General features: G+C 37.8%; 1 protein-coding gene and 1 pseudogene across 1 annotated transcript; both read left to right on the top strand.

Moving 5' to 3' along the window:
* Positions 1 to 89: 89 nt before the first annotated feature.
* Positions 90 to 9,573, top strand: JRKL (JRK like). Its single transcript, XM_038568218.1, has one exon. It carries the CDS (start codon positions 694 to 696, stop codon positions 2,266 to 2,268), a length of 1,575 nt encoding a protein of 524 aa, XP_038424146.1. The 5' UTR covers positions 90 to 693; the 3' UTR covers positions 2,269 to 9,573.
* A 2,630-nt stretch (positions 9,574 to 12,203) lies between these two features.
* LOC100688721 lies at positions 12,204 to 16,297 on the top strand (annotated as a pseudogene).
* Positions 16,298 to 17,998: the final 1,701 nt, after the last annotated feature.

Genomic DNA, 17,998 nt, shown 5'->3' with positions numbered 1-17,998 from the left:
GTCCCGCCTCTGGGAGGAGCTGGGGGCGGGGCCGGCGGCGGGAGGGGCGTCTTCCGGTCGCCGCGCGTTAGTCCGGGAGCCGTGCGGGTCCCGTCCCAGTTGAGGCGGGGAGAGGGGCCCGGCGGGCTGCGCGGGGCCGGAGCGGCTGTGCAGGCGCGGCCCGGCGCGGGCAGGTGTGGCTCGCGGTGGAAGAGGTCAGACGTAGCCGGTCCCGCGGGGAAGGAGCCCGTGCCCGGCGCCCGGCTCTTCCGCTCCGCCGCAACTTTGGGGTGTGGCAGGGCCGGTGCCGGGCGATCCCCTTGGGTCTGGGCGCGGAGGAGGTCTGGGGCGACCGTGGGGTGCAGGCCCCCGCGGCCACGGGGGGAATAGCACAGATGTCCATAATCCGGATTATCCGCGGTGACTCGGGGCCTCTTCCCCCGCCCATCTGAGTTACAGGCCGTTCCCCCAGACTTCGCCCCCTCGGCTCCTGCTCTGCCCTCTCTTGGCGGGCCCAGCAGGTCCGGGCCGGGGCGGGGCGGGCCGGGGCGGGGTCGGGGCCCCCAGGCCCAGGGGCCAGGGCTGTGAGCCGGAGTCTGCGAAAGAGGGGGGCTGTGGACTGCTTCACACTGGGTCAGGCCCCGGGCCCCAGGCCCCGAGCCCGAGCCGAGCCCGAGCCCGAGCCCGAGCCCGAGCCCGAGCCCGAGCCCCAGCATGTCGGGGAAGCGCAAGCGGGTGGTACTGACCATTAAAGATAAGCTGGATATAATAAAGAAACTCGAAGACGGAGGCTCCTCCAAGCAGCTGGCAGTGATTTATGGAATTGGTGAGACTACAGTTCGGGATATAAGGAAAAATAAGGAAAAGATTATCACTTACGCAAGCAGTTCTGATTCCACGAGTCTTCTGGCCAAGAGGAAATCGATGAAGCCATCCATGTACGAGGAGCTGGACAAGGCCATGCTAGAATGGTTCAACCAGCAGAGAGCGAAAGGGAATCCTGTATCGGGCCCGATTTGTGCGAAAAGGGCAGAGTTCTTTTTCTATGCTCTGGGAATGGATGGTGATTTCAACCCCTCTGCTGGTTGGTTAACTCGTTTTAAGCAGCGGCACAGCATTAGGGAGATTAACATTAGGAATGAAAGATTGAATGGCGATGAGACTGCTGTGGAAGATTTTTGTAACAACTTCCGAGACTTCATTGAACGAGAGAATTTACAGCCAGAACAGATCTACAATGCAGACGAAACTGGACTCTTCTGGAAATGCCTACCTTCCAGGACTTCTGCGATCAAAGGTAAATACAGTGTCTCTGGGCACAAGGCAGTTGAAGAAAGAGTCACTATCATGTGTTGTGCCAATGCAACAGGTTTACACAAACTGAAACTCTGTGTTGTGGGGAAAGCAAAGAAACCTCGCTCCTTCAAGTCGACGGACACCTCAAACCTGCCAGTCTCTTATTTTAGCCAAAAAGGTGCATGGATGGATCTTTCCATTTTCCGACAGTGGTTTGATAAGATCTTTGTGCCACAGGTTCGGGAGTACTTAAGATCTAAAGGCCTGCAGGAAAAGGCTGTGCTCTTGTTGGATAATTCACCAACACATCCAAATGAAAACGTCCTAAGGTCAGATGATGGTCAAATATTTGCTAAATATTTACCGCCTAACGTGGCTTCATTGATCCAGCCCTCCGATCAAGGGGTCGTAGCGACAATGAAGAGAAATTATCGTGCAGGTCTTCTTCAGAACAACTTGGAAGAAGGTAATGACCTGAAATCATTCTGGAAGAAGCTAACTCTGCTAGATGCACTTTATGAAATAGCAATGGCATGGAATTTAGTAAAGCCAGCTACCATTAGCAGAGCATGGAAGAAGATTCTACCTACCATAGAGGAAAAAGAAGGCTTGGACTTTGATGAAGAAGATATTTCCATGGCTACTGTGTCCACCATTTTACAGCATACCAAAGGACTGGAAAATGTGACTACTGAGAACATTGAAAAGTGGCTTGAAGTGGACAGTACTGAGCCAGGCTATGAAGTGTTAACTGACAGTGAAATCATCAGAAGAGCACAAGGCCAGACAGACGAATCTAGTGAAAATGAGGAGGAGGAAATAGAACTGATTCCAGAGAAACATATTAATCATGCAGCTGCTCTCCAATGGACTGAAAATTTATTGGATTATCTAGAACAACAAGGTGATATGATCCTGCCTGATAAACTGGTGATTCGTAAACTTCGAGCCACCATCAGAAATAAACAGAAGATGACAACCTCAAGTCAATAATGGCATTTCATTGTTATAGTTTTGGTAATTGTGTCTGTAACTCTTAACCTCTGCAATGTGGCTTAATTTTGTGTTGTCAAGTCTCAGTCACAGCCCTATGAAATACAGATACAGAAATGTATCTGAAGTGTTGGAGGACTATGTTTTGAATCATCTGTGTGTCTTCCTTTATTTGTGCAGATAATTGGAAGCTGATTCTGTATAGATAAAAAATTACACATACACGTGTATTACTTTGGTAGATCTGCAACTATCCCTTCTATTACAGTGGCATTCTCTAAAACCTCAAAAAAAATTTACAGATAACAGTGAACAGATTGAGCACTTTACTGAAATCTGTTGTTTGGTTTATGAGGGCTGCCACAGTAATATTTACTTGTGTTAACATCTTAAATGGTTATATTTTGTGTTCTGCATACACTGACAGAATGAGAAATAATCTATATTTTAGATTTCAGGGTGGTCTGCAATAATTGAAAGTGAAGTCCAATAATGAGGAAACAGTGATCTATGAATTGTAATTATAAAAATAACTTAGAAATGCTACTTCTGTTCTCTTAACATTTGTTTAGGCGGCAAGGGGAGGAGATTTTTCTGGAAGTAAATATATATGAAGTGATTACTAAATTAGTAAGAAAACTATTTGAAAGCTGATATATGAAAGATATTCTGATCTATTTGTAGAGAAGTGCGAGTTGAGAATTTGGGGAACTTTAGGTTATTTATACAAAGGGAATAAATAGGCTTGTTTTAATTGGGTCTTATATTATGAATTGGGTAATTATTTATTCATGTAATTATAGTACAGGTTTTGTAATGTTACATGTGGTGATATGAACTCCCACCTTATATATGGGGAAGAATCTTGGGAATTTAAAGTTAGATTTTTTTACTGTGTTCTTGGAAATGTCTATAGTTTGAAAAAACTTATCATACCTTCCCCTTTTATTTGATACGAAAAGAAAAAGAAATGAATAAAGTTTTTATTGATTTTTAACAAGCCATAGGTTGTGACCTGTTTTATGAAGAAAGCAGAAATGGTTATGGAAAGTGCCAGATTCTAAGGAATTTCATCATTTACTCTTTTGACACTTGTAAAAAGGTATTCTTTCTTCTAGAATCCATTTAAATTTGAATTTTGATAAATTTGCTTAGTAAATTTACTTTTTATTCAAGACTTTGAAAAGGCTTTATGAATATTGATTTAATTTATAACTTAAAAGCAATGTGGGTCTCCATATTATTTCATCCTGCCTGATAAATAGGCATTTACCAGGCATTTTTTTTACCCTTAAAAAAATGTTCTCTATTGGTCATTTTTTTGAAGGTTTAACTTTTAAATTGAAATATTTTGCATTTTATATTTATAGTGCCTTTCTTAGAATTCTAAGACTTCAAAGATACTTTTAGCTTTCCCTTATTTCTGTTATCTTCATGATACATGTCCAGATTTTTTTAAAAGAGACTTCTGTGATGAGAACTGTTTGAAAATTGCTGCATGAAAAAAGCATCAGAAATTAACATACATTATCGAATCAGCTAATTATACATTATGCTATAAATTAAGTTGTATATAAAAGAAATTTTCATTTTCCTAATATGAAAATGTATAAAAGCTTCTTGGAATTTCTGTCTGGATTTGCTCAATTTTTAAAATTCATCTTGCCGGTGAAATTCAGCTGTATCGTTGCCACCTAGTGGTAAAATTAACATTACTGTTAAGCTATGTGGTTTAAAATATTAATATCTAGTAAAAGATTCACTGTTTTGTGGCCTTGAGTGTGAATCTTGTGACTCCTCTAGCTTGTAAGAGACTGCTCTTGTTTTTTAGATTTATAGCTATTTGCTTTTTTCCAAAAGCTGTCAACACTAGTAGGCTAGAGTTCTTTTTTGAACCCTTTTATCCTTAAGTATAAGTATAAAAGCTGCCAGTTACTGAATACCATGTTATGTTCTAAGCAATGTACTTATTTATCCTCAAATTATGGTGGATATACTGATATTCAGCTCATACTTTTAGTTGCTGAAGATCACTTGGCTACAGATAAAAATTTAAACCCAGATATTTAGTGCCAAGAGCCTATGCTTGTATTATTCAACCTAGGCTAACCTTTCCCAGTCTTCAAAATTTATTTCCTGCCACCAACCCCCCTGCCCCTGACCTGTCACAGATGTCTGACTTTGCATCTCTGTACACTTGTGGCAGCAACTGCCCTTCCCCTTACTCTTCTATGAGGTTAGTCTTTCTCTTTAACCACCCTGTAGTTTCATTTCTGTTTATCCCCAACCCTAATAGCACTTGAAACTTGGATGATCTGTCTTTTGATTTCTGGTTAGCCATGCTCAGTGAGGATCCTTTCTGTCTTAATTTAAAACATACTATTGGGAAAAATAAGCAGTTCATGTGAACATTTCTCTTTAGTTTATGAGACAGTCTCAAAGAGATTTGAGGAGTTGGCACAGTATTTGCTAGACCAAAAATATTGGAAACTGCTTCTATCAAAACCACATAAGTATGTATATACACAGATCCATACAGATCAAAAGGGGAAAAACCCAAATGAGATGATATGGGGAGGAGAAGGAAGGATAGGCTGAAATACAAGAGCTGATTAGAGAATAAAAATGGGACATGTGGGCTGCAGTGAGGTTCATTTTGTAATGATGTGTGTTTCAGCATCATACTCCCAGGCTTACTAGTATGTGCTGCTCATTCATAGATGGTCCATGAATCTCTGCTTTTCTTCTTTCTTAGAGAATGTTAAAACATCAGTGCCAAGTTAAGTACATTTGAGCAGTAATTGGGGAAGGTTAGTGGATGATGACAGAAGCTCTTTGGGTACTATATCTGCCCAAAGTCATAAATCTTTAGTTCCTGATTCCTATTCCCTCAATATCCCACCAGAGGCTGTGTTTGGCTTTCTATTTTTCCATTAAGAAGTTAGCCACAGACAGTATTCTCACCAGTGTTGCCAGGTTTTCCCATTGATGAGCCTCGACAGAACAACAGCTCTCAGAAAACCCCTCTGCATTATGATGTTTCTTAAGGCCCATACTTCTAGTAGCCAAGAAGTCTATGAGAGTAGGTCTACCTGCAGGGGTTGATACAGGAAATTAGGAACTTACTTTTTATGAGAGATTTGGACTTTTGAGGGGTTCAATGGTGAGGGAAGTGGAATTCTTTGCCAAGTTTTTAAACTAAATTTATTTAGTGAATCAAAAATTGATTGAGCCTTACTATATACATAAGATGACTGGGAGTGGTGGGTTTAGGAAAATAAAAAGAGGAAAAGTGGATCTTAAGGTAGAAAAATGACATTTGGAAAAAAAAAAAAAAACATCTGTTCAATTGTAAACCCATATAAAACAGCCAACATGATGTGATAGGCACTTTGTAAGAAAACCATCATGATTTATATTGCTTATTCATTCCTTTGCTGGCTCTTACTGTGTATACCATTTACATTTTAAGCTTTTCTTTGTTCTGTTTTTTTACTAATCCTGAATGACTTCATACATTTCCATTACCTTCATGCTTAAGACCACAAATCTACCTCCAGTCACCGTCTTCAGAAATGCAGATTTGTATCTTCAATTGAGAAGCAGGATTTAAGTGTGGAAGGGAAATTAAAATTGTTGCTTTTCTTCCCCTCTGTAGTAGACATTAGCATTCTGATGTCAAAGCTACCTATATGGGCTAAGGAGTTGACATAATTTTTTAATTGAATGCTGAATTAGGCTTATCTTCTTTGGTCTAAAATAGCAAAATAGATAATTATCTATTTTCTTATTTCTGTCCTTAGTTAGCCTTTCTGACGTACATACATGTCTTTGCCTCTGACCATTCCTTCCCACAGGGAGGCATAGTGGTTTCTGTTTTTGATACCCTTGTTGCTACTCAAGTACTAAAATTTAGTTTGTCATATTCCAGCCCCTAACCTCCTTAAAAGACCATCATTTATACTCTTGACACCAACTATAGTCCTTAGAAATGTACTGTTTTCACAGTTTAGGCAGCTGGCAACTTTGCATGGTAACTAGTCTAATGCAATTTGAAGTTGGATTGAAAGAATGCCCAAAGGGTACCATATCAGTTGCTGGGGACACCTAAATTGTGAAAACTGGTGACTGTAAGGCCTTGGAGTCTTGTAAGACTTGTAATATATTGTGAACTGATTTTTGTGATCTATGTTTCTTAATACTGGACTATGAGATCAAGGCTCCGTGATTTGCAGAGTACTCAGCAAACACTAATTGTACACTTTCTCTAAGACATGTCTTAGGCAATGCATGGGATACGTGGATAAGACTATCTGCTTCAAGAGATTTATATTATAATAGAGACGTGTAGGAAAAGGAGTGAATTAAGTGTTCCGACGCTGATGGAATGCAAGTAAAACACTCAACAATCCCCGATATGAGTGACATAAAGAAGCATAATCTGATAGGAGGAGTGGAGTCAAAACAATTGAGTTGGTCTTGAGAAATAATTGAAATTTTCACTTCAGTTTTACTTGTCTTGAGTCATTGCCAGATGTCCTCCAGGGGGCCAAGTCATCCCCACTTGAGAACTACTGCTGTAGAGATGCAAGATCACAGGTATTTGGTTTGCTTTCCAAGTTATTCAAAATAATATTTATAAACTATTTTTTACCACTATCCCAAATGACATGGCCTCTGGTACGTTATTTCTCTGATGCCTGTTGCCTAATCACTGATTTAACACCACATACTTGAGATTTTTGTCACAGCAGCATTCCACTTGGAGGTAGCCCATTTCTCTATTGATCTGAGTAACTCTGATGAAACAAAATTCAGAATTTTAGAGATATACCATGAATGTTTTTCTCTTAGCAGTTTTGTAATGATAAAGGACTTGGTTGGAGCATAACTCTAAGTAGTGATTCATGGACCTAGGCTCCTTCCATCTTGTGATTTTGCATTTGCTAGACTCTTAGAGTCTTCTGCATCAAGTTAGAAGATGAGAAGAGAGAAAATGAGGAATGAAAATATACATTGCTTCTTAGAAACTTCCATTTCTCTGAAGTGATATACATTATTTCAGTTCACATTCTAATGATGAGAACTAATCCCCTGGCCTTGCCTTCATACAGGCAATGCTTGAGGATGACTTCCTAGCTAGACAGCTGCTTCCTAGTGACAACTTTATACTATGGAAGGGGAAGCCACACATTAGTGAATCATTAGCCCTTTCTGAAACAAGAACAGTGGCAATTATTGTAGAATCATTTAGGGAACTTTTAAAAAATATCGGTGCATGAGTCCTACTCTAAAAGGATCTGATTTAATTAGGGTACTTATGGTGGGTTTTTTGTTTTCAACTTTCCACATATCTCTCAACATGCAACCAAGGGTGAAAACCACAAGATTATGCATTTGCAAGGTAAGCAGAGTAGAAGATGTGGAGACGAGATTAATAGGTTCCTCTGATGGATCATGAGGTCAAGACTATGTATAGAGGCAGAGTAATAAGGAAGCTAAATAAACAAGCAAATTCACACATATATGCATCTCTGTGTGTTTGTAGTAGTAACTATGATATCAGAGGAGAGACCATAGAGCTTGGAAGAAGAACACCCAGTATTTAAGTCCCAGTTTTACCCATTTTTCAGTTCTAGAATTTCTAATTGGTTCCTATTTTTCTTTCATGTATAAAATAATCTATTATTTAAGTGTATTAATTTTACTTATTTGGAAGTTACAGTTTGAATTCTCTATAATCTCTGAGCCTTCTCTAATCTTTGAGTTTGTAGTCTTTCATGGAGTTGGTACTATGCAAACACTTGGACATTGTTAATCGTGCCTTCCTCAGGGAGCTGAGATTGCCTGAAATACTATGGTCTCTGCTTGTATAGCACATATTGTGGGAAGTGTAGAAACATCTGCTAAAGTTTGGTCAGAGCCATTGATAGTGAGAATACAGAATGGACGTTATAACCTGCCAGATGGGGAACTTGGGAGCTTGTTTGCTGGGTTTGGATGTACCCCATTCCTCCTGACTTTACCAGCTCCCAGGGGCATTGTTCTATTAATCACTGCAAGCCCTGGCCTTTCTTGAACACCTGCATAATGTTCTCTTGTGCCTAGCCTTGGAAAGTGGCAGTTATGTGCCTGGATCCTTAAATTAGGCCCCTTGGTTATATCTGGACTTCTGCTCCCAGCTTTTCACCACTTCATTATATGGAACACAATTTTCTCCTACACAATTTATGGTCCTTCAAAAGTTTACCTTCTTGTTTATAGGATGGAGTCCTTGCTTCTAATCTAATATCTCCATTTATCCTGATAGCAGAAATCCCATCAGTGTGATCTTGGGTGAATCTCTAAATCTCCTCACTAAAATGGGGATAATAATACAGATTGTTAAAAGGAATAAATAAAATAATGTACAACACTTTGTGAATGAATGCTAGTTTTTAAGTTCTTAATAGGAAGCATTAAAAGACCAGAGGCATCGAAGATGAAGAGTAGAGTGGGAGAGTAAGAAAATTGAGACAGGAGAAGTTTGTGGTTGAAGGGAGGGTTAAAAGGTCAAGATTTGCAACTCTAGGTATTCACAATGTGTTGAGGCAATATATACAATCAGGCATTCCTTTTTCAATGCTCTATGCTGCCTTCTCTTATTATTGCATGATATGGGGACTAACCCTTTTATTCACACTCTAAGTCAGAAGACCCTTTTTTTTTTTCACATTACAGTTGATTCTTGAACAATAGGTTTGAACTGTTGGGGTCCACTTATATGCAAATTTTTACAGCACAGTACTGTAAATGTGTTTTATAGTTTTCTTAACATTTTCTTTGCTCTAGGTTACTTGTAAGGATACAATGTAAAACACATATATAAAATATCTGTTAATCAACTGTTTGTTATTGTGTTTCAGTCAACAGTATAGGCTTTTAGTTAAGTTTTGGGGAAGTCCAAAGTTATATGTAGTTTTTTGTTTGGGGGGTGGTCAGTGCCCAAGAGCCCCATGTTGTTTCAAGGGTCAACTGTATAATTATAAGATATTTGTAGATTCTCACTTTGAGAACCTCTCTAGAAGGAGACAAGTACATTTCAGTTAAGTCCTAAAGGTATCAAGGCAATAAAAAGATCCATTGCTGAAAATCCCTTCCAGGTATATACACTAGTATTTTATGGAAAGCTAGTAAAGTTTTGAGGAAGAGATAAAAGAAATCTGAAAAAGACAAATGAATAAGTAAAGGGATGTTGAATAGTGACAAGCATTTGTATAATTTTTTTAGTCTCTGAATGAGAAAAATAAAGAATATAAAACATGATTGATAACTGATGGCAGATTTTTTTTCAAAACTTATTTTAAAAACATGATCACATTAGGGGCATGTGGGTGGTGCAGGAGGTTAAGCATCCGACTCTTGGTTTCAGCTCAGGTGGTGATCTCAGGGTTGGGCGACCAAACCCTGTGTGGAGCTCTGTCCTCAGCGCGGAATCTGCTTGAGGGTTCTCTCCCTTTCCCTTTGCCCCTCCCACTCATGCTCTCTCTGAAATAAATAAACCTTTAACAACAACAGCAACAACAAAACATGATCACATTGGGATGATTTCAAATGGACTGAGAGCAGCTATATGGTTTTAGTTACCACTGAAAAGAAACCAGATGGCAGGGGGACTCTACCTTTTCACTAATAGCATTTTCACAAAAAATGTTAGCGATGATTGGTATTTGATGCCATTCTGGAGTCAAAAGAATAAATGGTATTGGGCAACCAAATCACTCTTCTATTCCCCATTTTTACATGTCTTTTTGTCTCTCCATCTAATTATTTTCCTTCATAGCATCCTTGTTGTTTGGAGAGTGGGCCTCAGTTGTCTGTCTTTTGCCATTTGTTTTCTGTCTCTTCATACAAGAGTGACAAGGAAAGACCTGAGTGGATCTGTCTGGTATTATAAATTGGTATAGTAATGGAATCGTCAGTACACATGTAAGGGGGAAAAGTGCACACATTTCATTCTTTATAAAAGACAATTTTTTAAAAAGATTTTATTTATTAGAGAGAGAAAGCAAGCAAGAGCATGAGAAGTGGGGAAGGGCAGAGGGAGAGGGAGAAGCAGGCCTGACATGGGCTTGATCCCAGGACCCTGAGATCATGACCTGAGCTGAAGGCAGATGTTTAACCACCTGAGCCACCCAGGTGCCCCTATAAAAGACTGTTTTTTGATCAGATTTTCTTGCATACAGCAAGTAAAGAAAAATCTTTGTTGCAGAAATGTATGAAGGCTCAGTGGGAACTGAAAACAAGACTGCATTTGATCATAAAATTAAGCACCACTAGAATTCCCTATTTTCATTTCAGTATTTAGGACTAGCTTATTTTTATCCTGTATATTACATATACTTTCACAAATAAAACTGATTGCAATGTGGAAAAATCAGTTATCCATGAAATAATTTTTAGGCTGTGTTTCTGCCCTCATTAGTAGTATCTCTAGTTTTGAATTTTATTGGGAAAAAATGTGTTCCATGTATTAAACAATCAGATATCTTTTAGATAAACATGTACTCCCTTTCAACTTAAGTACTTATTAGTTCCTTTAACGTAACTATGAAATTTTATAATTCATTCATTCATCTCAAGTATTTATTTACCTGTGAATATTTACCTACTTTATAACCAAAAAATTTAAATAATCATCCCCTAATTTCTTCTTGCAGATTTGTGTAATCATGAGCTTGAAATTAAACCCTTACCTATTTTTTATGTTAGAAAAATGACTCATATTTTAGGTTGCTATACTACTTCATTGATCAATGAGATGATGAAGAGACAGGCTCAGCAAGACTGATGATTTTTGATGAGTTTTAGCATTCAAATTGGTTTTCAAAACCAGAATTATTTTGAGGTTATCATTTAGAAATGAATGTAGTATATAACATTTTTTCATTGATTTATATAAATACATGGTACAAATACTCTTGTTAACACACAGTTATTTACGTACGTGTTTTATATAACCTAGAGATGATTTAATGGCTTTAAAACAAAAAAATTCAAATACAAATAACAGAGTTAAAAATATTCAATAATGGTTATATAAAAACAGAGTTAAAGAAAAATGTTCAATAATGATTATATTCTAAAAGTATTAAAATACCCAATATAGGAGTTTTAGTTTAACTGAGTTTTCATAAAATTTCTCCCAACATAATGGATGTTTTCTTGAATTGCAAACATGCCTGCTCTTTAATAATAAGTCTTTAAAAATTTTTTATAGATAGATGCATTAATATTAATCATATACCCTGTAGCTTGACAGAGTTGCCTTCTAATCAAGCTGTGGTCATCATTCTTGCTTAAATATGTGAATTTAGCCTAATTAGGCTATAACTAGGTTGAACCTGATTTGGCTTGACAAAAAGCCCTGCAGGTATTCTAAAGTCAAAATTAATTTTCAAGGATTCAACATATTTCTTGTTAGTTCATAACAATGTACAAGGTTACATAGCATTTTTAAAAAGCACAGTACACAAAAGCTTCAAAATAAAAGTAGACATTTATTTTCTGTTTACCAGATTTAGGACACCTTTTCCTACTCTGTAACATTTAAGAGCATTTTAAAAAATGCACTGAAGGAAATAAATCCAAGCGTGAATGATTGATAAATTCTATCATCTAATGAAATAGGGGCACCTGAGTGGCTCAGTAGTTTAAGGGTCTACTTTCGGCTGGGGTCATGATCTCGCAGTCCTGGGATTGAGCCGCATGTTGGGCTCCCTGCCCAGCTGGGAACCTGCTTTTCCCTCTCTCTTTTCAGCTCTCCCTGCTTGTGCTCTCTCTCTCTCGGTCAAATAAATAAATCAAATCTTAAAATAAAAATCTAGTGAAATAGTTTGTTAAAGATGACTGGTGGTGTCCTTTTGTCCACATCTGCTCAACATACAATGTGTAGGATGGAGAAGAATCTGGTTTGTGGGAGCCAATGTAGAAAAGGCTATGAGTAGCTTATTATCAACCAGTAATTAATGAAATGTACATTAACAACATAATAATGAATATTTACAGAAGACTTAACATATGCCAGAAATTGTTCTAAGTACTAGGTATTTAGCAAGAGAACTATTTATTGCTCTTAGCATTAAAGAGCAATTTATTTTATTTCCCTGTGGATCAGCTAACAACAGGGAATTAGGCTCAATAAAAGGCTTAACTGGATGTTAGAATTGTCTCCAGACATGGTGAACTTCCCCCTGAAGTATATGGTTTTCTATAACTAGTAGAGCTAAAATTGTGATTAGACTGCCAGATCACTAAACTATAGCAAAGGGGTTCAGTCACTATACTGGTTGTTGGATGAGATGCTGTTTCAATCCTGAGGCTCATGATTCATTCACATTGAAGGGTTATAAGGAAAGCACTGATCAAATTACCAAACAGAAATAAAAATGTTTTCAGAAGCTTTCAATTACGCATTCAATGAATATTTACTTAGTGCTTACTACATACCACATACTGTTTTCAACCCTTGGGGATCTGTTTTTACAATAAGTATTGTGAGTTTTGGAATGTTAGTCTTTTCTTTAACTTCTCTAGTTTCAAAGAACCACATTTTGCCATCGAAATATACCCAATTATGGAATATAAAAAAAAAATTAAGGGAAATCCAGAAAGAATTAGACACCAAATAATGTGCCTTTCTTTGTATAAACTTTTTTTTTCCCCCCACAGGAATTTGTGGTTGTTTCTGGCATTTAGGACAAGAGATTGACCTTTTCTCTCTTGTCCATTTAAAATTACTAACTATGCTACAATAACAATAATAATGGATATCATTCACTGAACATTTACCATATGATGCAGGTAGTATACGTCATTGTATCTCTTGTACTGAAGAGGAAATAGGCATAGAGAGGCTTACTAACTTACCTAAGGTTAAGCAGCTAGTAAGAGATTAAACAAAAAAAACTGTATTGTGCTTGTTTTCTATTTGGTATGATTAGCTACATACCACATAACCTTTCTAGATGGAGAATCAGTATGCCCGGCGCACTGATTCTCATTTATTATTTTGCAATTTTAATATATGAGAAAAGGAAGTGGATTAGTAAAATGGAAGAAATTATAGTGGAAGTTCAGTAATGTTTCAACAACACTAACCTGGCCATTCTTTCTGATTTTCCTTTATAGACTCTTCTTCCTATTGGAATTGGAGGTATTTCTTGGCATTCTCTTAGCTCCTCTACCCTGCTCTTCCTTGCCACATAATCCCTGAATGGTCTTATCCCTGATATGATTTCTATCACTAGTCTAACCTTTTATAAATATCAACTCTACATTTCCAAGTAAGGCCATTTTCCTTTGTTCCATCTAGATCAGTATATCCAACAATTTAGGTAAATTGAGGCTTTGAGTTGTATTTTAAACTTGTAAACATTTTATTTTTATCTATAAAATTAATTTTTACAACATTTAGCTATTTCTCTAATTTCAAGAAAACCTACATAATCTTTAGTTAATTTGAGCTATCTCAGTGAGGTCATAATAAACTAAGATCAAATTAACCCCTATGTCAACATAGATTGCAATTTATGTGAATAACAGTTTTCTATGATAAGTTTTCTAACAAATGGAAATCCCTAAAATCTATTTTTAAGCTCAAGTTTACAACGCAATTTTTGGTTTTCTAATCAAACAATTTCAATATTACAGCATTTTTGTGCCATTTTTAAGAAATAGATCTAGAAACAAACCTCAAATTCTGATGGTGCAAATAACATTGATTAGTATCTTATGACAACTTGTGTAGTTACTAAACCTCTCTTTTGTCTAATTAACAACATATAATGGTTTGTTGTGAGATTTATATTCTTAAAACATCTATGGTAATAGATTTCCATTGAATTTCTAATTCAGATGCTGAGATATACATCTTCTGACTCCTATTAAAATTTTTAGTCAAGGTGCATTAAAGAATTTGTAGTTGAGGCTTATGATTATCTTTTGCTCAATGGAGTCAAGAGGAGGAATAATGAATATCACATACTTCATTTATTGGCTGTAGATGAAAACCAGAAATCAATATAAAGGACTAAGGCATGAGTTGTTATACAACCTACATACACATTCATTCATTCATTCATTCCATCATTTATTTGCCAAAATTTAAAAAGTATATGCATAAGTCTAATTGGGATAGCCCTTGTTAAAGAATTTAGGGTCCTAACTACATCTTCAATACTAATCTCATGTTCGCTAGAGTTTTCTACATCTAACAATAGGATCTTGGATCCCACAGTTAATGAAAAGGTCTTATTAAAATCTCTTAAAACACAGTAAGTGCATTATTAGATGATTAGACCACTTAGATATATGCATTTTATGCTGTTTTCTTTGAAACTCACAATGTTATAATAGCGCTCCAGTTAGCTTCACACATCTGCTCTGAATAGGCATTAAAAATATTATAGCTTGCCCCCCCAATCCCCCACCCCACAGATCTGACACTTCTTTAATAATAGCTTGCAGGGAGCCACCACTCCCAGGAGGGAGATGCCAGGTGTCCCTCAGCACCTGCCCCACCAGTCCCACCCCACTGCCAGCATGAAGGCTGCAGACGATGGCAACCCTTCCACGTGGAGGACTTGCTCTTCTCCTGCCAGGCATATGCCTATGTGCCTAGGTGCTCATGGTCAAGGAACAGGGCAACCACTGCAAGTACTGCTTCGCCAGGAAAAACTACTGTACAGATATAGAAGATGTAAGCAGGTAGGCATATTACTACCATGTGGAGTATCAGAAAGAAGATTGGCCTATGCACAAGCTGGAATGTTGTTTTTGGGGGTAAATGGAATCCCTTGGAGACTGTAGGACTAACTGCAAGGATTTTGGCCAGCTAGAAAATCCACCCAGAGAAAAATCCTTCAGAGAAATTGTTAGCTGTGAAGGAGTTTGAATCACATCTGGATTAATCAGACAATGAGAAGAAGGACTTAATTCGGAATGACATTGGTGCTCTTCATCACTTTCACTCCAAGCACCTCCAAGTCCCTGACAGTGATAGCTTGTTGGTACTCTTTGCACCAGGTAACTGTAATGGTTTCATCTTCAAAGATGAAGATCTTTCTCATTTGGGATCAGCAATATTCCCTGAGGTTGCCCCGATGTCATTGTGGCCCAGAAGGGGACCTTGGCAGACGTTAGGAGTATACAGAGTATCAACCTTGGAGAGGAGGTTTTTACCATCTACATTGATCTGTACCCAACAGAAGACAGGAAGATTGGTTAAGAGGTTCTTCCTTCTTTACTTGATGGTGCCAGGAATGTACCACCAAAGACAACGTAAGGCCAAGGTGGAAATCCAGAAGCTCAGCCATTCCTCCAAAGGCAGAAACTGTCCAAGGCATGGTCAGATATGTACACAATGTTCATCAAGGACTTCCAGAGGGCAAAGCACTACAAATCCTGTAGTGAGCTGCTGGAGATCTGTGAGCGCACTGATTTGAGAAGAGCAGTGTGTACATGTTGCAGGTCATGAGTGTCTGCTTGTACATGCACAACTGGGAAGGAGCCCTGCAATATGGACAGAAAAATCATTAAACATTATCCTCTGTATCCCCTCACTGTGGCTTCCCTGTAGTTGAAGCTGGGAGGGCTATACAGGGGCCTGGGAATGAAAGCTGCAGGTAAGAAAGCCCTGAAGGCCATTGTCATAATGGAAGTAGCTCAAGCCAAAGATCATCTGTACATTTCTGAAATCAAACAGGAAATTGAAAGCCACTGAAACTATGCCAACATGTTAGTTTTTATTTAAATGGTAGGGCAGAGATCTTCAAGGATTTGAGTATTTCAAATCGTACACATCATTATCTCATTTCTATAAAATCACTGGAATGAAAACACTTGACTTACCTGGAAGTTGGTCTTAATCTTTAATCTTAATACCAAAATAATTTTTTAAAAAAGATTTTATTTATTTATTCCTGAGAGACAGAGAGAAGGAGGCACAGGCAGAGAGGGAGAAGCAGGCTCCCTGTGGGATTCTATCCCGGAACTCTGGGATCATGCCCTGAGCCAAAGGCAGATGCTCAACCGCTGAGCCACCCAGGTGTCCCCCAAAATAATTTTTGAATGTTTTTTATTCCTAAGAGATATGTCATGGTTTCATATATTGAGTTTAAAAATTGGACAAATTGAGTTTTTAAAATGTGATTTCTTTCCCTTTATGCAGACTATAATGTTCTGAAAAAACCTGAATGATAAAAGAGAATAAAAAGGTAATGGTGTAAAAAAAAAGTATCATAATATGTAATATCGTTATCTGTTTTTATTTAAATTAATAGATCTTATTTTTAGAGCAGTTGTAGGTTTAAAGAAAAATTATGCAGAGTGTACAGAGAGTTCTCAAAAACTTTTTCTCCACTGCCTCCTTGCAGTTTATCTAATTATTAACGCCTCCCTTTAGTGTGTGGCACATTTGTTATAATCATTTGTTATAATAATGAAACATTATTATCAACTAAGGCCCACAGTTTATTAGGGTTCACTCTTTGTGTTGTATAGTTCTAAGTGTTCTGCATAACACCACGTATCAACCATTATGGTGTCATACAGAATTGTTTCACTGCCCTCCAAATCTGGTGTTCCTTTCTTTTTAAAAAAGATTGATTGATTGGTAGATTTGAGATGGGGCAGAAGGCAAGAATCTCAAGCAGACTTCTCACTAAGCATGGAGCCTGGCTCCATCTCATGACCCTGAGATCATGACCTGAGCCAAAATTGAGTGTGACACTTAACTGCCTGAGCTACTCAGGTGCCCCAGGTGTTCCATCTTTTAATCACTCCCTTTTTTCCTTGCTCTCTTTGAACCCTTGGCAACCACTGATCTCTTTACTCTCCATCATTTAGCCTTTTCAAGAATGTCATGTAGTTGGAATCACACACTGCAGCATTTACAGTCTGGCTTATCTACTTAGCAATATGCATCTAATTTCCCCTGCGTATTTCCATGGCTTGATAGCTCATTTCTTCTTAGGACTGAATAGTATTCCATTGTATGGATGTACCACAGTTTATACATTCCCCTGATAGAGGACATCTTGATTCCCTCCAATTTTGAGCAATTATGAATAAAGCTGCTATTAACATTTGTACACAGGTTTTTGTGTGAACATAAAATTTCAACTCATTTAGGTAAATATCTAGGAGTACAACTACTGAATGATGTGGTAAGACTATGGTTAGCTTTGTAAGAAACTGTCAAACAGTTTTCCAAAGTGGCTATACCATTTTGCATTCCACCAGCCATGAATGAAAGTTCCTCTTGCTCTATACCCTCGGTGTTTTGGATTTAACCATTCTAATAGGTATGCAGTTGTCTTATTTTTTTAATTTGCAATTCCCTAATTATATTTGCTATTGAGCATCTTTTCATATGCTTGTCATCTATATGTTTTACTTGGTGAGATTCATGTTTAGATATTTTGCTATCTTTTTATTTGGGCTATTATTGTTGGGAGTTAAGAGTTCTTGGCATACTTTGTATACAAATTTTTTTTTATCAGATTTGTGTTTTGAAAACATTTTCTGTGGATTTTCATTTCTTACCAGTGTCTTTTGCTGAGCAGAAGTTTTTCATTTTAATGAAGTTTAAACGACCAATGCTTATTTCCATGGATCATAAGTTTGGGGTTATATCTAAAGCAGCCTTCACCAAACCCAAGGGCACTTAGATTTTTTACTATATTATCTT

This window comes from Canis lupus, chromosome 21 (assembly GCF_011100685.1).
Source record: "Canis lupus familiaris isolate Mischka breed German Shepherd chromosome 21, alternate assembly UU_Cfam_GSD_1.0, whole genome shotgun sequence".
In the NCBI taxonomy this organism is placed as follows: Eukaryota; Metazoa; Chordata; class Mammalia; order Carnivora; family Canidae; genus Canis; species Canis lupus.
The sequence above is the reverse complement of the archived record's forward strand: the minus strand, read 5'-3'. Positions and strand labels throughout refer to the sequence as shown.

Bases quoted from the DNA above. Each gene is read 5' to 3' on its own strand.
- JRKL (XM_038568218.1), top strand. From the start codon at position 694: ATGTCGGGGAAGCGCAAGCGGGTGGTACTGACCATTAAAGATAAGCTG.